The following is a 21,391-nucleotide window of genomic DNA, read 5'->3' on the forward strand; positions in this document are numbered from 1 at the left end:
AGTTGGGGGAAGAAATGAGGTCTGTAGGAGAGGATACATACAGGCTGAAAGAAGGGAAGAAAGATTGGATGCACAGTCAGAAGAAGAAAGTGCAACCAGAGACTCATGAAATCACCAGACAACAAGGTAGGAAAAATGATTTTATTTTCAATTTAGTGATAAAAATGTGTCTGAATTTATATCTGCTGTCTATATTTTACACTATGGTCCCCTTTTACTAAACCGCAATAGTGGTTTCTAGCGCAGGGAACCTATGAGCGTCGAGAGTAGCGCTGGGCATTCAGCGCAGCTCCCTGCGCTAAAAACTGCTATCGTGGTTTAGTAAAAAGGGAGGGGGTATATTTGTCTATTTTTGTATGGTTGTTACTGAAGTGACAGTGCATAGAGTCATCTGCTTTGACCTCTTTGAAAAAATCCCGGAATAGGAATGATAATTAACATTTTCTATGCATACAGTGTGCTTTGTGGTTTTTTTAAAATTTTATTGTTGGTAGATCATTTTGACTTAGTCATTTTAAAAGTTGCTCGCAAGCCCAAAAAGTGTGGGCACCCCTGCTTTAGTCCAATAAAGTGATAAATATGTACAGTCAAAGATCATCTATGGAGTATGATTTCGGTGACTCTCGGTGCTTTGAATACTGTGCACATCGTTGGCTGCAGGTTATGCTGACACTCTCCTGCTGAATAGGCGTGGTTCAATTTGTTGTATTGCATTGTTTGTCAACACTCTAAGATTTCTTGCTTTGTACGGCTTATTGATTTCATGCCCTGTTAACAATTCCTGTTCTTGCTATATATTAAAATCAATAAAATCTTTAAACTAAAAAAAATATAAAGAAAACATGTTAAATGCATGTCAACAAATTCTTTTTATTATTGTTTTAAGACTTGCTACATTTGTGATGAGCAAGGCAGAGAAAGCAAAGCAGCTACCGGAGCTTGCATGACCTGTAATAAACATGGATGTCGTCAGGCTTTCCATGTAACATGGTAAGTAATGAACATTCAGGAGGAATACTTAATTTTAAGATTAAGGGACATAGAGAAAACTGAACAATGAGCCGAACTGATAGAAAAAAGTGGAAAATATTAATTCAAGTAGGATATACTGTATTTAGCCTATTTTGTAGCAAAATATTTCCTAAGGTACCATTTACTGGTACAGTTAGTCATCTTTCCAGTGGCATAGTCCATCATTATTCCTTTACTTTGTTGACAAACCAAATGATATTAAGGCAACCCCACTTACTTTTTTTCTTGACTCAAAAGTTTCCTCCTACTCTAGGCTTCCTGTTCAGTTGTAACTGGGCTGAGATTTAGTGCCAGGAACCTTAATTTGTGGTTATCCATGGAATTTTTCCATATGTTAAATTTGTCCCAATTCCCTTAATCCACTAATTACTGGGACAGTCCTTAGGGACAGTGCACTTCTTTCTGGAACTCTACAAACCTAGGCCTTGGGCGCTGTCCTCATGAGGGCGCCAGTGCCTTTCTTCCTCTCTGCCCCTTGTGCCTCTTTAAATGTTTGCTGGCGCAAGCAGCATATTGCACCTGCTCACGCTGACCTTGGTTCCTTTCTGACATCGCTTCCTGGTCATGGGACCAGGATGTGATGTCAGAAGGGAGCTAAGGCCGGCACGAGCAGCAGGTGGAAGATGCTACTTGCAAGTGCTGCCCGATTCACTATTCAAAGCGGTTCACCGATTCACTTCGGGTGAATCGATTCGAATTGATTTAAAACCCCCAAAAAATTGGCCTCCCGATTCGGTAACTGACCCTCCCCCCTCGTCCCCTAAAGCAGGAGCAGCAGCGCTACCTCTTGCTGGCTGGCCACTGCCGCTGCTGCTTTAGAGGGCGAGGGGGGAGGGTCAGTCGGGAAGTGCTGGTGTCCGGCTTCCCCCCTGGCCTCCCGCACATCCATTTACCTCATTTCAGCAGCCTGCAGAGAGGATTGCTTGTGCTAGCGATCTCTGCAAGCTGGTATAGGCCTTCGGAGCTGTTGCTGTTTCCTCCACCGCAATCCTGCTTCTGACGTCAGAGGAGGGGCGGGACCGCGGCAGAAGGAAGACAGCTCCCAAGGCCTATAGCAGCTTGCAGAGATCGCTAGCACAAGCGATCCTCTCTGCAGGCTGCTGAAATGAGGTAAATGGATGCGCAGGAGGTCAGGGGGAACATGCAGGCCTTCCGGGGTGCTGGTATAGGCCTTCAGGAGGGACAGGCAGGCCTTCAGGGGCAGTGTTGCAGACCTTCATGGGGGGGACAGACCTTCAGGGGAGGGTGGCCCTGGTGTAGAAATACATGGAGGGTGGGATGGAGGGAAAGGGGGGTTCAAAGAGATGTGCATATGCCGGACTTTGGGGGGGAAGAAATAATGGGTTAAAAACAGAGGAGAGAGAGAGAGAGATGGTGGACAATGGGATTTAGGGAGGGAAGGAACAGAAAGGGAGAGAAGTTGGACACAAGGGATGGTGTGGAGGGGGGATAGAGATACTGGATAGGAGGGTAGTTGGGAAAAGAAAGGGAGATATGGTGGATGAAAGGGTAGTTGAGAAAAGGTGGATCTGTGGATGGAGACGAAAAAAAGAAAGATGCCAGACTCTGGGGAAGGGAAGGGAAACGGAAGGGGAGGACTGAGATAGAAGATGGTTGGTTAGCATGGAGAAAGAAGAAGACCCTGGCAAGCAAGTTATCAGAAGACAACCAGATACTGGGACCAACAAGATTTGAATAATGACCAGACAACAAAAGGTAGAAAAAATAATTTTATTTTCTGTTTTGTGATTACAATATGTCAGATTTGAAACGTGTATCCTGCCAGAGCTGGTGTTAGACCACAAACGTGAGCTAGGATTTAACAGAGAGAGGAAAAGCCTTTTTTGTTTGTTTATTTTGTTTACACCACAGCACCAGTGTGGTTAGGAGAAGGCAAAGGGGGTGAAGAAGCTATAAAATAAACCCACCAGGATGTTTGAAAAAAACAAAACACCCAATTGGGCAGGAGAATCGAATCAAAAATAGATTCAATAGGCTGATTCGAATCAAAATTTTTTTTCCTGAATTGGGCAGCACTACTACTTGCACCAGCGAACATTTCAAGAGGTATGTTGGGGATGTGGTGGTGGGGAGGTGGAGTGGGGGCACATGGTGCAGCGATTCCAGGTGCCACTGCCCTGGGCTTCAACCTCCCTTTCTACACCACCTGTCCCCAGTTAGTTTGGATCCATCCCTACCCCATCCCCAGTCAATTCTTTCAAATTCCTGTACCTTCTTCCCTGTATCCAACCCACATTTGAGCGATGTTGTAAATTTAAGCAAAATGTATTCTTAATATTAACCCTTTATGTTAAGCATGAAAGTAAAACACTCAAGCAAACAAGTACTGGTAAGTATGCTGTTTTCTTAAATATCAAAGTCACTAATATTCTAGCTGTTTATAAGAATAGACCGATAATCCGTCTAGCCCTGTATCCTATTTCTTCAGTGGTTAATCCAGGTCATAAGTACCTGGTAGAAAACCAGATAGTAGCAAACTTCCATGGTACTGACCCCAGGGCAAACAGTGGCTTTCCCTTGTCTGTCTTTATAGCAGACTATAGACTTTTCCTGCAGGTGCTTGTCCAAACCTTTTTTAAAACCCAGCTATGCTAACCGCTATTATCACATTCTCTAACAATGAAGTCCAGAGCTTAACTATTCTTTGAGTAAAAATATTTATCCAGGACAAGCAGGCAGGTATTCTCACTAGTGGGTGACGTCATCCGATGGAGCCCCGATGCGGACGTCTCACAAGCATACTTGCTTGTAGAAACTTTAGAAGTTTCGAGTCGCCCGCACCACGCATACGCGAGTGCCTTCCCGCCCAGTGCACCGGGCGCGTCTCCTCAGTTCTTACTTTTCCGCGGAGCCGAGAAGTCTGTCTTCGACTCTCTGCGCGAAGTAACTTCATTTGTGCCTTCTGAGTCCGCGATTTTGGGTTCTTTTTGCTCATAATCGTCGGTTTTCGTCGTGTTTCATGTTTAAAAAAAAAAAAAAAAAAAATTTTCTTCCATCCGTTCGACCGGGCAGGCCACGTGGCCGCGGCCCCGCGTCTTCGATCTTGCGGCAGAGCTTTTTCGGTCTATGTCCTGGCCTATCACCGGTTTTAAGAAGTGTAGCAAGTGCCAGCACGCGATTTCGCTCACGGACCCTCATCGACGCTGTCTTCAGTGTCTCGGGCCTCAACACCTTCCGAATTCGTGCCAGCCTTGCTCCACACTTACATCACGTGCGTTCAAGCGTCGCTGCTTCTTGTGGGAGTCACTGTTCAGCATGGAAGCTTCGACGGAGCTGTCCTCATCGAAGAGCGTTACACCTTCGACTTCCTCTTCGACTCTTCAGCCTTCCACCTCTGCGGCTTCGAGTCTGCTCAAGCCGGCTTCGTTTGTCCCGGCTCCAGCTCCAACGCCTACTGTGGTGCCTTCCTCTTCAGGTCAGATAGCACAGCAGCCCATTCCCCCCGTGGTGCTAAAGGTGCCCAAGGCTTCTAAGCCCAAGCACCAGGGCTCCAGGGAGCGCGAAGCCCGTGCAGGAGGTCCCATTGCAGATACGGATCCCTCCTTGCCGGCTTCGTTCCAGACCTTGCTTGAGAAGCAATTCATCGAGCTCTTTACCACTATGGGGCCGAAGCTTCTCTCCCAAATCCAGCCTGGGCACGCGGAGGCCTCCCGCGAGGTCGAGCCTCCTCTAGTGCCTCAGCGACGTACGCACTCTCTGCAGGGAGTCGAGTCTCTGAGAGTGTCTGGTCTGGCCTCGATGCATGGCTCGCAAGGAGCAGAGTCTTTGCCCATGCCTCCATTGGAACCGATTCACTCGATGCAAAGAGCAGAGTCTTTGTGAGTGCCTCCGTTGGAACCGATTCACTCGATGCAAGGAGCAGAGTCTTTGTGAGTGCCTCCATTGGAACCGATACCCTCAGTGCCAGGCCTCGAGGCTTGGTGGGGGCTTCGAGGTGCTTCTACCCAACCACCTCTGCTGCGTTCCACCGTCTCCAGCCCCATCCACTCGCTGGACGTCTAGACGACGCCTCGCTCGCCTCGACGTGCAAGGCCTACTTCCAGGCACGGTTCTGGTCATCGCTCGAGGCATTCTTTGAGGCATTCATCCAGGCATGCCTCGCCTTGTCGGAAGCAGCCTTTCCTCAAATATTCGCCACAGGCCACCTCGTCTCCTCCTATGCCGGAGCTCGAGGACACCGTGGGATCTTTTCCCCCCTGTCGATTCACGGCCTCGTTGGATCTGGAAGCCTCGACGTCCTCGAGTCCTTCTCGGGGTCCTGGTCTGGCTGACCAGCTGTCTTTCTCTTCCTTCCTTTGACAGATGGCTGTGGATTTGGACATTAACCTGGACTCAGGATCCAAATTTTCTAAGGCGTATCTGGAGACGATGCATCTCCCTCAACCACCTGCTGAGTCCCTCCAGCTTCCTTTGTATAAGCTGCTGGACCAGACTGTCATGCGCTGTTTTGAGACACCTTACTCCATCCCCGCTGTTCCCGGGAAATTGGATGGCAGGTACTGCACGGTACACCATAAAGGATTCGATGGTGCCCAGCTCTCCCATCAGTCCCTCTTGGTGGAGTCCTCGTTGAAGCGGTCTCACCCCTCCCAGGTCTATGCCACCGTTCCACCTGGCTGGGAGGGCAAGACCATGGACAGATTCAGCAGGCGCATCTACCAGAACTCGATGATGGCCTGTCGAGTCCTTAATTATAATTTTCATTTTACAACCTATTTTGAGTTTTTCCTCTTGGTCCTGCGCAAGTTCCTGCCCTATTTGGACTCTCAGGCGCAGTTTGAGTACCAGGAGGTTCTGGCTTCGTTGTCCCAACTCCGGTTGCAGATGATGCAGTCCTCCTACGACGCCTTTGAACTCTCTGCAGGGGCTGCTGCTTGTTCGGTGGCCATGCGACGCCTGGAGTGGCTTAGAACCATCGATATGGTCCCCAATCTTCAGGACAGGCTGGCTAACGTCCCGTGTGCTGGAGCCGACCTCTTCGATAAATCCATCAAGGTGGCGACCAAAAAGCTGTCGGACCATGAGAAATCCTTCCAATCGATTCTCCGCCCGAAGCCCAAGCCTGCTCCTCCTCGTCCATCACGCCCGCCTTTGAACTACCAGCGGCGTTATCCACCGAAACAGGCCCCTCCTATCCGTCAGCCTGTTAAGCGGCAGCATCCGCAGAAGCAGCCACAAAAACCTCAAGCGTCTGCTGTCCCCAAGGCTTCTCAGCCTTTTTGACTGTCTCATGGAGAGCATAACGTCCGTCGTTCTGCCCTTCCCTGTTTTTCCCCCCATCGGAGGTCACCTCCATCATTTTTATTATCGATGGACGGCTATTACCACCGACCTCTGTGACCTTTCCATCGTAAGGGAGGGATACTCTCTTCAGTTCCATCAATTTCCTCCGGACCATCCTCCAAGAGAGTATCCTTCCAACTTGACCCAGACCGCCCTTCTTCTTCAGGAAGCTCAGGCTTTGCTCTGAGCTGTCGAGCCAGTCCCTCTGGCTCAACGGAACAAGGGTTTTTACTCCTGGTACTTCCTTGTTCCAAATAAGATGGGCGATCTACGTCCTATTTTGAATCTCAGGGTACTCAACAAGTTTCTGGTCAAAGAAAAGTTTTGCATGTTGACCCTGGCTTTTCTCTATCCCCTCCTCGAGCCAGAACGACTGGTTATGTACTCTGGACCTCAAGGAGGCCTACACTCACATTCCCATTCATCCGGCCTCCCGTCAATACCTCAGATTCCGAGTGGGACATCTTCATCTTCAATACCGAGTGCTCCCTTTCGGCCTGGCTTCGTCACCCAGAGTCTTCACCAAGTGCCTAGTTGTGGTGGCCGCAGCACTCAGGAACCATGGTCTTCAAGTGTTTCCCTACCTTGACGACTGGCTCATCAAGGATTCCACGTCTCAGGAAGTCGTCTAGGCGACCCAGAGGATGATCTGGTTCCTGCAAAGTCTGGGGTTTGAGATCAACTTTCCAAAATCCCATCTGCAACCTTCCCAGACTCTTCCCTTCATCGGAGCTATTCTGGATACTATTCAGCTCAGAGCGTTCCTTCCTCCACAACACCTGGATGATCTTCTTCGTCTGTGTCACTCAGTGTCCTCTTGCCCGTCCATCTTGGCGAGACACATGATGGTTCTTCTGGGTCACATGGCCTCTACAGTACACTTGACTCCTTTTGCCAGACTTCACCTACGGATTCCTCAGTGGACCCTGGCATCTCAATGGACGCAGGTCTCCGACCATCTGACTCGACACATTCAGGTCACTCCTGCTCTGACACAGTCTCTTCGCTGGTGGATGCTCTCTTCCAATCTCTCCAGAGGTTTGCTGTTTCATACGCCTCCCCATCAGAAGGTTCTCACGACCGACTCCTCGACCTATGCTTGGGGGGCTCAACTGGATGGTCTCCGCACTCAAGGCTATTGGACGAGTGCGGACTGCCTGTGCCACATAAATCTCCTGGAACTCAGGGCGATTTTCAATGCTCTCACTGCTTTTCAGCATCTGCTTCACGACATGGTAGTCCTCATTCGCACTGACAATCAGATCGCCATGTATTATGTCAACAAGCAGGGAGGCACTGGATCGGCCTCTCTCTGTCAGGAAGCTCTGAAAGTTTGGGATTGGGCAATTCGCCACAACACCTTCCTCAAAGCTGTCTACATTCAGGGGGCGGACAATGCCTTAGCGGACAACTTGAGTCGTCTTCTGCAGCCTCACGAATGGACTCTTCATTCCACACCCCTTCATCACATTTTCTCTCTGTGGGGAATGCCTCAGATAGACCTCTTTGCAGCCCCCCACAACTTCAGACTGCCTCAGTTCTGCTCCAGGATCTACACTCCTCATCGCCTCAAGGCAGATGTTTTCTTCTGGACTGGATGAATCTCTTTCTATATGCATTTCCTCCATTTCCTCTCATTCAAAAGACTCTAATCAAGCTGAAGTCCGACCATGCCACCATGATTCTGATTGCTCCTCGGTGGCCCAGACAACCGTGGTTCTCCCTTCTGCTTCAACTCAGCAGCAGGGAGCCCTTCCTTCTATCAGTATTTCCATCGCTGCTTCCACAGCATCAGGGATCTCTGCTTCATCCCAACCTGCAGTCTCTTCACCTGACAGCTTGGTTCCTCTCAACGTAACTCCCCTCCAATTTTCACCAGTTGTGCGGGATGTTTTGGAAGCTTTACGGAAGCCTGCTACTAGACAATGCTATTCCCAAAAATGGACTAGATTTTCTACTTGGTGTTTTTCTCATCACGAGGAGCCTCAACATGCCTCCTTATCCTCTGTTTTGGACTATCTTTTGCACCTCTCTCATTCTGGCCTCAAGTCTACATCCATCCGAGTCCATCTTAGTGCAACTGCTGCTTTCCATCAGCCGCTTCAAGGGAAACCTCTCTCTGCTCATCCTGTGGTTTCCAGATTCATGAAAGGACTTTTCCATGTCAATCCTCCTCTCAAACCGCCTCCAGTGGTTTGGGACCTCAATATTGTTCTTTCTCAGCTTATGAAACCTCCATTTGAACCTATTGACAAGGCTCATCTGAAATATCTCACTTGGAAAGTGGTGTTTCTCATTGGCCTCACTTCTGCTCGTCGAGTCAGTGAGCTTCAAGCATTGGTTGCGGATCCACCTTTTACAGTGTTCCATCATGACAAGGTGGTTCTTCGCACTCATCCGAAATTCCTGCCTAAAGTTGTCTCAGAGTTTCATCTCAATCAATCCATTGTTCTTCCAGTGTTTTTTCCAAAGCCTCATTCTCATCGGCTCTTCATACTCTGGACTGTAAACATGCCTTGGCTTTCTACCTGGAACGCACAAAGCCACATAGAACTGCTCCTCAACTTTTCATCTCCTTTGATCCGAACAAGTTGGGACGTCCTATCTCTAAGCGTACCATCTCCAACTGATGGCGGCTTGTATCTCATTCTGCTATGCCCAGGCTGGATTACCCTTTCACAGTAAAGTCACAGCCCATAAGATCAGAGCTATGGCAGCATCTATAGCTTTCCTCAGATCGACACCGATTGAGGAAATTTGTAAAGCTGCCACTTGGTCCTCGATTCATACCTTCACTTCTCATTATTGTCTGGATACTTTTTCTAGACGGGATGGACAGTTTTGCCAAACTGTATTACAAAATTTATTCTCCTAAGTTGCCAACTCTCCCTCCATCCCATTATGGTTAGCTTGGAGGTCACCCACTAGTGAGAATACCTGCCTGCTTGTCCTGGGATAAAGCAATGTTACTTACCGTAACAGTTGTTATCCAGGGACAGCAGGCAGCTATTCTCATGTCCCACTCACCTCCCCTGGGTTGGCTTCTCTGCTAGCTATCTGAACTGAGGAGACGCGCCCGGTGCACTGGGCGGGAAGGCACTCGCGCATGCGCGGTGCGGGCGATTCAAAACTTCTAAAGTTTCTACAAGCAAGTATGCTTGTGAGACGTCCGCATCGGGGCTCCATCGGATGACGTCACCCACTAGTGAGAATAGCTGCCTGCTGTCCCCGGATAACAACTGTTACGGTAAGTAACATTGCTATTTCCTCCTATTTGTTTGAAAGGAATTTCCATGTAACTTCATTGAGTGTCCCCTAGACACCTTAAGTTTTGAAAGGGTAAAAAATTGATTCACTTTTACCCAATCTACACTACTCAGAATTTTGTAGATTTCAGTCATATTTCTACTCAGCCGTCTCTTTTACAAGCTGAAGAGCCTTAATCTCTCTAGCCTTTCTTCATATGAGAGGAGTTCCATCTCCTTTATTATTTTGGTTGCTCCTGAATTGCGACAAGAATTGAACGCAGTACTCAAGGTGGGGTTGCACATTTAATGATACAGAGGCATTATAATATTCTTGGTTTTATTTACCATCCCTTTCCTAGAATTCCTAGCATTCTCTTTGCTGTTTTGGCTGCCACTGCACATTGCACAAAACATTTTAGCATTTTGTCTACGATGACACCCAGATCTTTTTCTTGGGTGCTGACCCCTAAGGTGAACCCTAGCATCTGGTAACTATGATTTGGATTATTCTTCCTGATGTGTATAACTTCTCATTTGTCCACATTAAATTTCTTCTGCCATTTGTATGCACAGACTTAGAATTTCTTAAGGTCTTCCTACAATTTTTCATAGTCTGCATGTGTTTTCATTCAGTACCTCACTTGTTCCACATCATGTACCTCACTTATTTCACATCATGTGGCCCAGTAAGTAATGAACTAACAGGCTACCTGTCAGTTTATTACTTACTGGGCCACATGATGTAAAAAGACTTCAGGAAAGGTAGTTGGAATAGCCTCTTCCTCAATAAGGCTGTGCACTGGACTCTGACTTCTCTGACTACCCCCCCTCCCGGGCTGAAACCAACGGTCGGAGACCACCACCGAACCAGCGCTGAAGCGAATATGCAGAGGACGCAGTTGGCTCTGATCCCAGTCGCACCTCCATGGAGCTACGCAGCCTGCGCCCACCCACTAATGGACAAAGCTCTTGATAAAGTTCCTCACGAGAGGCTCCTGAGAAAATTAAAGTGTCATGGGATAGGTGGCAAAATTCAGTTGTGGATTAGGAATTGGTTATCGGATAGAAAACAGAGGGTAAGGTTAAATGACCATTTTTCTTAATGGAGGAGAGTAAACAGTGGAGTGTTGCAGGCAGAGATTTTTGAGGGTCTCCAAAGTGGATTTGGGGCAATTTAGGAGTGAACCCTAGTCCCCTCTCCCCTAAAATACTGAAATTGCCATGTTTTGGGGATTCATGTGTTTTTCCCGGGCTGTTTTGTTTTGATAATTGCATGGAGGCCATCTTGGATTTTTTTCTTGATTTGAATTTAAGATTATTTTTTAACCGTTCAAGCATCTTTGAAATAGCTATTCATATGGACTCCCCAGGACAGGATTCATGCCCCATTTGCTGTGGATGGCTGTCCGGTGAGTGGCTATGCTTCATGAGTGCAGTGATAGGAGAAGGGGTAAAATTTCATTGGCCCAGTTTCCCTCATCCTCAGATGGCAGTCCTACAGCCCAGCACGCACGGGGGCACTCGAAAAAGTCAAAAACAGCCCTAGAGGACACCGTGTCTTCGGCCCCCACAAAGCACAACTGCGATTCAGAGTCGAAAGCCTGCAAGTCTTCTAAGGATTCTAAGAAGGATCCGCAGGGGGTGGCTCTTGTCCTGGAGGATGGTTTTTCGCCTTATTTTATTAATATGCTATATCGGGCTTATTTAGTGAAGAAAATGGCATCTTCTATGCCTCTCCCAGTTCTTGTGTCAGTATTGGGGGATTCCTCCCCCACAGGAGGGGTGTCCCAAGCCTGATCCTCCCGTCACGACTTCCCCGGTTGCGTCGGTGGTTTACCTGGATTCTCTGGATGCCTTGACCATGCCCTTAATTGCGCTGACTGGCACTACTAAGAACATAAGAACATAAGCAGTGCCTCCGCCGGGTCAGACCACAGGTCCATCCTGCCTAGCAGTCCGCTCCCGCGGCGGCCCAAACAGGTCAAGCCCTGTCTGAATCCCCAGAGGGGGTCCCCTTGCCACCCTGGTTTCCCATTTAAGTCCTAGCTTCCCATCAAAGTCCTAACCCTCCAGTCCTGCACATGCACGACCTGATTGGGTTTCTATACTTATTACCTGGTTAGCTTTCTATACCTGTGATACATCCCAGCACCTCTCTCAGTATCCCACGATCCCTTTATCCCTCAGGAATCCGTCCAATCCCTGTTTGAATCCTTGTATCGTACTCTGCCTGATCACTTCCTCCGGTAGCGCATTCCAAGTGTCCACGACCCTTTGGGTGAAAAAAAACTTCCTTGCATTTGTTTTGAACCTATCTCCCTTCAGTTTCTCCGAATGCCCCCTCGTACCTGTTGTCCTCTTCAGTCTGAAGAATCTGTCCCTATCCACCCTCTCCATGCCCCTCATGATCTTGAAGGTCTCTATCATATCTCCCCTGAGCCTCCTTTTTTCCAGAGAGAAGAGCCCCAGCCTATCCAACCTCTCGGCGTATGGGCAGTGTTCCAGCCCTCTTACCAGTTTGGTTGCTCTCCTTTGGACTCTTTCAAGTACCGCCATGTCCTTCTTGAGGTACGGCGACCAATATTGAACGCAGTATTCCAGATGTGGACGCACCATCGCTCGATACAATGGCATGATGACTTCCCGCGTCCTGGTTGTTATGCCTCTCTTTATGATGCCCAGCATCCTGTTGGCTTTTTTCGAGGCTGCTGCACACTGTGCAGATGGCTTCAGTGATGCATCCACCAGCACACCCAGGTCCCTCTCAAGACCGCTGTCTCCCAACAATGCCCCCCCCAATTTGTAGTTGAACAACGGATTCTTTTTCCCTATATGCATGACCTTACATTTTTCCACGTTAAAGCGCATTTGCCATTTGTTTGCCCAGTCTTCCAGCTTGTCCAGGTCCCTTTGCAGGTCCTCACACTCCTCCCTGGACTTAACTCTGCCGCACAGTTTGGTATCGTCTGCAAATTTTATAACCTCACACTTTGCCTCCTTTTCTAGGTCATTGATGAATATGTTGAAGAGTAACGGCCCCAGCACTGATCCCTGTGGCACACCGCTCGTGACTCCCCGCCAGTCAGAATATTGGCCCTTTACTCCGACCCTCTGCAGTCTACCCGACAACCAGTGTTTGATCCATCTGTGCACATCCCCTCCCACCCCGTGGTTCCACAGCTTCCTAAGCAGCCTTTCATGTGGCACCTTGTCGAAAGCCTTTTGAAAATCGAGGTAAATGATGTCTATGGGTTCCCCATTGTCCACCCGACTGCTTATTCCCTCAAAGAAGTACAGAAGGTTTGTTAGGCATGACCTTCCCTTACAGAATCCGTGCTGGCTTGTTCTCAGTAGACCATTAAAAACCCCTAAAGGACTTTGTGGCCAATAAGGTCCAAAATATATGAAAAAACAAAATTGGTCCACAATCTATATTCAAATTCAAATATAATTTTGAATTTCCATGTGTTGTTTAAAGAAAAGGATTGAAAGGGACAAAGTCAATCTGGTATTAATGGTTTAGGAACCACCTATGTAGAGAAAAATCTCTAAACTAGAATGTCATTTCTCCCATGGACATTCAGTATGAGCCGTGGAACGGCCGCCCGGAATATCTGGAAGGCTCAGGTAGTGACCTTGTGATGACTAGCATCAACCAGATTATTAGTCTGGATAAGAATCACTGCCTCATACATCATGGTTAGTCCATAATGCGGGAGAAAGAGATTTTAGTTATAAAAAATTTAAAGTGTAAAACTAATTACTTGAGAATCGGTGAATAAAAACACCAAACTGTCCCTAACAATCCTTACTCCTGAAAGTAAAGCCACAAAAATCACAAAATCTCCCAAAGCTGGTGTAATAAAATGTTAATGGCTGAAATTGCCTAAATTCCCATAAGGTGTTTGTATTTATATCTTGATAAAGTGCCTGTGCTGATTCGACGGACAAAAAGAGATACTACAAAGTGTCAAAAAAACCAAAAACTAAGAAAGTTAAATTGTGTGAAAAACAAGTGAAAAAAGAGTCCAAGTGTGAAAAATCATAAACTCTGAGACAAAAACAGTACTTGATTAATAAAAAGTACTTAGCTTGAAATGTTAAAAGGAAAAAATGTCCGATATAAATCTCCACTCAACGAAGCTCCGTTTCGTTGCCTTCATCAGGAGCGGGGATCCGGAGTCGAAGAAAAGCGACAGACTGAAGATAAAGCTGTCAGCTACTTAGGCGATGGAAAGACATTAGAGCCATCAACCTCTCTTGATGAGGAGCAGTTCCAAATGATACCGTCTCCTCTCGACACAGTAATGTTAAAAATGGCGCCTTGGGAGATTAAGACGCCGCGGGAGTCCAGTTTAGGCCACGCCCCCCTGTTAGCAAAATGACGTCAACAAATCGATGACCTTGAAAAAGAATGTGTGTGTACTCATACATTTAAATGGTAAAGCATTTATCTACATTTTCATTGAGTCCTGTGGGAGGGAAAGATTTTAACTGAAAAATCCAATAATTCTCACGTTGAAGTAAGTATGTATTTTTGTCCCCGTTGAAATTGTAAGGAATTTGTTCCAATATGCCCCATTGTAGTTGGGAAAAATCATGATGGTAGGTTTGATTGTGAAGAACCATGGGGGCAGTGTGTTTATTTGTATTGAGACAACTCCGGTGTTCAATCAAACGTGTTCTTACTTTGCGGGTAGTGCAACCTACATAAATTAATCCGCACGGACAAGAAATAACATACACTACAAATTGAGAGTTACAAGAGGTAGTGGATCTCAAAGGATAAATTTGGTTAGTACTGGGATGAACCCAATTGTCACCTGACATCGACGTGCTGCATACTGAACATTTTCCACAAGGGGAATGATATCCTTTTTCACGGGGGCAAAAAGGTTTTCTTTGAAAGTCTGAAGAAACTAAATGTTCAGATAAGTTTTTTCCCCGGGTAAAAGCAATACAGGGATGGTCTTGAAACACCGAATGAAGTTGTAAAACATGCCAGTGGGCCCTGATACTTGCAGCTATCTGAGAGGACTGGGTGGAATGAGATAAAACACAAATATGATTAGAGGGATTATCTCTGGTAGTTCCTGCCAACATTAAATCTCGGTTGGCGTGCCATGCTCTAAGGAAGGCTTTACGTAGAACATTATTAGGATACCCTCTAGCTGAAAATTTATTGTGTAAAATCTGTGCTTCTCTTTTGAAATCTTCATCAGAAGTGCATATCCGTCTTGCCCGTAGGAACTGTCCAATAGGAATAGCAGCCTTAAGACGTTTTGGGTGGCAACTTGAAAAAGAGAGGAAATTATTTCTTTCGGTAACTTTGTGGTGAACCTTAGTGAATAAAAGTCCGTCTTCCAAAAAAACGTTGGTATCTAAAAAAGTCATGGAATGTTTGTGGTGGGACATAGTAAATTTCAGGTAACACGTGAGAGAATTGAGCCCGTTGACAAAGGAGAGCAATTGTTCTTCAGATCCCTTCCAGATGAAAAAAATGTCATCTATATATCGCATCCATCCTATCACTTGCTGGAAAAGAACATTTGTATATACATGATCCTCTTCAAATTGGGTCATAAACAAATTGGCAATACTAGGAGCCGCTGTGGTGCCCATAGCGACTCCCTGTCGTTGTTGGTAAAAGTTATTGTCAAACCTAAAATAATTTTTGGTTAAAACAAAATATGCCAATTGCATGAGAAAACTCGTAGGAATCCTCCCAAAAGAATCCCGTGAAGCAAGGGTCTTAGCTACAGTATCCAAGGCTAGCTCTTGAGGAATGCTAGTGTAGAGAGCTACAACATCCAGGGAGACCAGATAAACATTCAAATCCAGTATGTCCAAACCTTGGAGTTTGCTTAGGAAATCTGTAGTGTCCTTGATGAAAGATCTAGCTTTGCCAACAAAAGGTTGGAGGAAGGAATCCAAAAATTGCGACAAGGGTTCCAAAACTGTATTTTTGAGAGACACAATAGGTCTCCCCGGGGGGTCACATAAGGATTTGTGAATCTTGGGGACCGTGTAAAAAACTGGAGTCCTTGGATGACAAATTTGAAGAAAGCGGCTCTCAGCCTTGGTCAATATGCCGTTATATAAAGCTTCTTGAACCAGTTTAGAAATTTCTAATTGAAGAGATTTAGTGGGGTCTTCTGAAAGCAAAGTGTAATTGTGGGAATCCCCCAACTGGCGCAGGACCTCGGTTTTGTATTGTTGTCTGTTTTGGATGACTATGGAACCTCCTTTGTCTGCAGATTTTATAATGAGACGCTCATCCCTTTGGAGAGTCTGGAGGGCCTGAGACTCCACAGATGTCATATTGAAAAATTGTTTTTTGGGCTTTCGTTGGGAAGTCTCAATGGAAGTCAAATCCTTCAGAATTAAATCCCGAAAAGTAGCTATGTAAGGGTCAATAGGACCTGGTGGTATCCACGATGACTTGGGACGGAACAAAGAAGTGTCTGAGTCATTATTATTATGAGAAAAATAAAGTTTGACTTGAAGGTTACGTATAATGCGAGAAAGGTCACATCTGGACTTGAAGGGATCATGTTTAACTGTTGGAACGAATGAAAGGCCCTTATTAAGGACTTTGGATTGAGTCCCAGTAAGAGTAAGCCCCGAAATATTGATGACTAATAAGTCCTGGGGCTGCTGGACCGTGTCTGAGGGCGATTCTGTATATTGGATTGTGCTCTCCCTCGTCCCCTGCGTTGACGGGTCCCTCGTCCCCGTCGGTTTTGTTGGCCTAAAAAATATCTATTGCTGGAAGAGGACCGAGAATCACTGCCACTTGATGAAGTTTGATTATCATCCATAAACCCTTGAAAGTTAACAGATTGAGCTTGATTCATCACCGTGGACCCGTCTGGGGGTTGTTGATCTGATAGGGAAAGCCACGGGTATACTGATCCATTCGTATAGTCCTGGGTGTCCCTTTGTAATTTTTTAAGTTTACCCTGTTTCTGTTTTTTTCGAAAATCTTCCAAAGTACTTTGTAGCTCCGTAAGTTGTTCTTGGAATTTGGAAGAGTCAGGGCCTGAATTAAGAAGTTGAAACTGCTCGTCAGCTTGTCTCGTAACTTCTCTGCTGGATTCATTTATGGTATCAACCATTAGAACCATAAGATCCAATGAGCATTTGTTTAAAATAGCGGCCCATTGTTCCAAAAAGATTTTATTGTCCTTAAAGATGCCTGGTTGCTTTTGAATACGCAGCCCCCTGGGTATCATGAATTTCTTAATATATTCAATTAAGGTCAAACTGTGTAGCTCCATTCTAATCAAAGTTCTTTGTAGATTAATCCACTGTTCTTTTTGTGAATTAAGGGAAGTAACTCCCTCCAACGGTTCATCTTGCAAAATAGAAGATCTAGCGGCCAATTGTGATACATGGTCGCTAGTGAAACATAAGGTGCGTTGCCACGCTGGAGTCTCCATTTTCAATAGGGTAACAACTCACAAAAAATAGCAAACCATTAAAAACCCCTAAAGGACTTTGTGGCCAATAAGGTCCAAAATATATGAAAAAACAAAATTGGTCCACAATCTATATTCAAATTCAAATATAATTTTGAATTTCCATGTGTTGTTTAAAGAAAAGGATTGAAAGGGACAAAGTCAATCTGGTATTAATGGTTTAGGAACCACCTATGTAGAGAAAAATCTCTAAACTAGAATGTCATTTCTCCCATGGACATTCAGTATGAGCCGTGGAACGGCCGCCCGGAATATCTGGAAGGCTCAGGTAGTGACCTTGTGATGACTAGCATCAACCAGATTATTAGTCTGGATAAGAATCACTGCCTCATACATCATGGTTAGTCCATAATGCGGGAGAAAGAGATTTTAGTTATAAAAAATTTAAAGTGTAAAACTAATTACTTGAGAATCGGTGAATAAAAACACCAAACTGTCCCTAACAATCCTTACTCCTGAAAGTAAAGCCACAAAAATCACAAAATCTCCCAAAGCTGGTGTAATAAAATGTTAATGGCTGAAATTGCCTAAATTCCCATAAGGTGTTTGTATTTATATCTTGATAAAGTGCCTGTGCTGATTCGACGGACAAAAAGAGATACTACAAAGTGTCAAAAAAACCAAAAACTAAGAAAGTTAAATTGTGTGAAAAACAAGTGAAAAAAGAGTCCAAGTGTGAAAAATCATAAACTCTGAGACAAAAACAGTACTTGATTAATAAAAAGTACTTAGCTTGAAATGTTAAAAGGAAAAAATGTCCGATATAAATCTCCACTCAACGAAGCTCCGTTTCGTTGCCTTCATCAGGAGCGGGGATCCGGAGTCGAAGAAAAGCGACAGACTGAAGATAAAGCTGTCAGCTACTTAGGCGATGGAAAGACATTAGAGCCATCAACCTCTCTTGATGAGGAGCAGTTCCAAATGATACCGTCTCCTCTCGACACAGTAATGTTAAAAATGGCGCCTTGGGAGATTAAGACGCCGCGGGAGTCCAGTTTAGGCCACGCCCCCCTGTTAGCAAAATGACGTCAACAAATCGATGACCTTGAAAAAGAATGTGTGTGTACTCATACATTTAAATGGTAAAGCATTTATCTACATTTTCATTGAGTCCTGTGGGAGGGAAAGATTTTAACTGAAAAATCCAATAATTCTCACGTTGAAGTAAGTATGTATTTTTGTCCCCGTTGAAATTGTAAGGAATTTGTTCCAATATGCCCCATTGTAGTTGGGAAAAATCATGATGGTAGGTTTGATTGTGAAGAACCATGGGGGCAGTGTGTTTATTTGTATTGAGACAACTCCGGTGTTCAATCAAACGTGTTCTTACTTTGCGGGTAGTGCAACCTACATAAATTAATCCGCACGGACAAGAAATAACATACACTACAAATTGAGAGTTACAAGAGGTAGTGGATCTCAAAGGATAAATTTGGTTAGTACTGGGATGAACCCAATTGTCACCTGACATCGACGTGCTGCATACTGAACATTTTCCACAAGGGGAATGATATCCTTTTTCACGGGGGCAAAAAGGTTTTCTTTGAAAGTCTGAAGAAACTAAATGTTCAGATAAGTTTTTTCCCCGGGTAAAAGCAATACAGGGATGGTCTTGAAACACCGAATGAAGTTGTAAAACATGCCAGTGGGCCCTGATACTTGCAGCTATCTGAGAGGACTGGGTGGAATGAGATAAAACACAAATATGATTAGAGGGATTATCTCTGGTAGTTCCTGCCAACATTAAATCTCGGTTGGCGTGCCATGCTCTAAGGAAGGCTTTACGTAGAACATTATTAGGATACCCTCTAGCTGAAAATTTATTGTGTAAAATCTGTGCTTCTCTTTTGAAATCTTCATCAGAAGTGCATATCCGTCTTGCCCGTAGGAACTGTCCAATAGGAATAGCAGCCTTAAGACGTTTTGGGTGGCAACTTGAAAAAGAGAGGAAATTATTTCTTTCGGTAACTTTGTGGTGAACCTTAGTGAATAAAAGTCCGTCTTCCAAAAAAACGTTGGTATCTAAAAAAGTCATGGAATGTTTGTGGTGGGACATAGTAAATTTCAGGTAACACGTGAGAGAATTGAGCCCGTTGACAAAGGAGAGCAATTGTTCTTCAGATCCCTTCCAGATGAAAAAAATGTCATCTATATATCGCATCCATCCTATCACTTGCTGGAAAAGAACATTTGTATATACATGATCCTCTTCAAATTGGGTCATAAACAAATTGGCAATACTAGGAGCCGCTGTGGTGCCCATAGCGACTCCCTGTCGTTGTTGGTAAAAGTTATTGTCAAACCTAAAATAATTTTTGGTTAAAACAAAATATGCCAATTGCATGAGAAAACTCGTAGGAATCCTCCCAAAAGAATCCCGTGAAGCAAGGGTCTTAGCTACAGTATCCAAGGCTAGCTCTTGAGGAATGCTAGTGTAGAGAGCTACAACATCCAGGGAGACCAGATAAACATTCAAATCCAGTATGTCCAAACCTTGGAGTTTGCTTAGGAAATCTGTAGTGTCCTTGATGAAAGATCTAGCTTTGCCAACAAAAGGTTGGAGGAAGGAATCCAAAAATTGCGACAAGGGTTCCAAAACTGTATTTTTGAGAGACACAATAGGTCTCCCCGGGGGGTCACATAAGGATTTGTGAATCTTGGGGACCGTGTAAAAAACTGGAGTCCTTGGATGACAAATTTGAAGAAAGCGGCTCTCAGCCTTGGTCAATATGCCGTTATATAAAGCTTCTTGAACCAGTTTAGAAATTTCTAATTGAAGAGATTTAGTGGGGTCTTCTGAAAGCAAAGTGTAATTGTGGGAATCCCCCAACTGGCGCAGGACCTCGGTTTTGTATTGTTGTCTGTTTTGGATGACTATGGAACCTCCTTTGTCTGCAGATTTTATAATGAGACGCTCATCCCTTTGGAGAGTCTGGAGGGCCTGAGACTCCACAGATGTCATATTGAAAAATTGTTTTTTGGGCTTTCGTTGGGAAGTCTCAATGGAAGTCAAATCCTTCAGAATTAAATCCCGAAAAGTAGCTATGTAAGGGTCAATAGGACCTGGTGGTATCCACGATGACTTGGGACGGAACAAAGAAGTGTCTGAGTCATTATTATTATGAGAAAAATAAAGTTTGACTTGAAGGTTACGTATAATGCGAGAAAGGTCACATCTGGACTTGAAGGGATCATGTTTAACTGTTGGAACGAATGAAAGGCCCTTATTAAGGACTTTGGATTGAGTCCCAGTAAGAGTAAGCCCCGAAATATTGATGACTAATAAGTCCTGGGGCTGCTGGACCGTGTCTGAGGGCGATTCTGTATATTGGATTGTGCTCTCCCTCGTCCCCTGCGTTGACGGGTCCCTCGTCCCCGTCGGTTTTGTTGGCCTAAAAAATATCTATTGCTGGAAGAGGACCGAGAATCACTGCCACTTGATGAAGTTTGATTATCATCCATAAACCCTTGAAAGTTAACAGATTGAGCTTGATTCATCACCGTGGACCCGTCTGGGGGTTGTTGATCTGATAGGGAAAGCCACGGGTATACTGATCCATTCGTATAGTCCTGGGTGTCCCTTTGTAATTTTTTAAGTTTACCCTGTTTCTGTTTTTTTCGAAAATCTTCCAAAGTACTTTGTAGCTCCGTAAGTTGTTCTTGGAATTTGGAAGAGTCAGGGCCTGAATTAAGAAGTTGAAACTGCTCGTCAGCTTGTCTCGTAACTTCTCTGCTGGATTCATTTATGGTATCAACCATTAGAACCATAAGATCCAATGAGCATTTGTTTAAAATAGCGGCCCATTGTTCCAAAAAGATTTTATTGTCCTTAAAGATGCCTGGTTGCTTTTGAATACGCAGCCCCCTGGGTATCATGAATTTCTTAATATATTCAATTAAGGTCAAACTGTGTAGCTCCATTCTAATCAAAGTTCTTTGTAGATTAATCCACTGTTCTTTTTGTGAATTAAGGGAAGTAACTCCCTCCAACGGTTCATCTTGCAAAATAGAAGATCTAGCGGCCAATTGTGATACATGGTCGCTAGTGAAACATAAGGTGCGTTGCCACGCTGGAGTCTCCATTTTCAATAGGGTAACAACTCACAAAAAATAGCAAACCATTAAAAACCCCTAAAGGACTTTGTGGCCAATAAGGTCCAAAATATATGAAAAAACAAAATTGGTCCACAATCTATATTCAAATTCAAATATAATTTTGAATTTCCATGTGTTGTTTAAAGAAAAGGATTGAAAGGGACAAAGTCAATCTGGTATTAATGGTTTAGGAACCACCTATGTAGAGAAAAATCTCTAAACTAGAATGTC

The 21,391-nt window shown here is 45.0% G+C and overlaps 1 protein-coding gene across 3 annotated transcripts in view; it reads left to right on the plus strand.

Annotated features, from left to right (window-relative positions):
* MLLT10 (MLLT10 histone lysine methyltransferase DOT1L cofactor) overlaps positions 1-21,391 on the plus strand; it is a 692,838-nt gene that overhangs the window by 303,115 nt on the left and 368,332 nt on the right. For all 3 annotated transcript variants that reach the window (XR_004538143.1, XR_004538144.1, XM_033931325.1), the window contains one exon: positions 887-990. Coding sequence is in view for 1 of the 3 variants with exons in the window: in XM_033931325.1 (XP_033787216.1) it covers positions 887-990 (104 nt within the window). In the remaining 2 variants the exon portion in view is untranslated. The remainder of the gene's footprint in view (positions 1-886; positions 991-21,391) is intronic.

The sequence above is a fragment of the Geotrypetes seraphini genome, chromosome 2, assembly GCF_902459505.1.
Source record: "Geotrypetes seraphini chromosome 2, aGeoSer1.1, whole genome shotgun sequence".
NCBI lineage: Eukaryota > Metazoa > Chordata > Amphibia > Gymnophiona > Dermophiidae > Geotrypetes > Geotrypetes seraphini.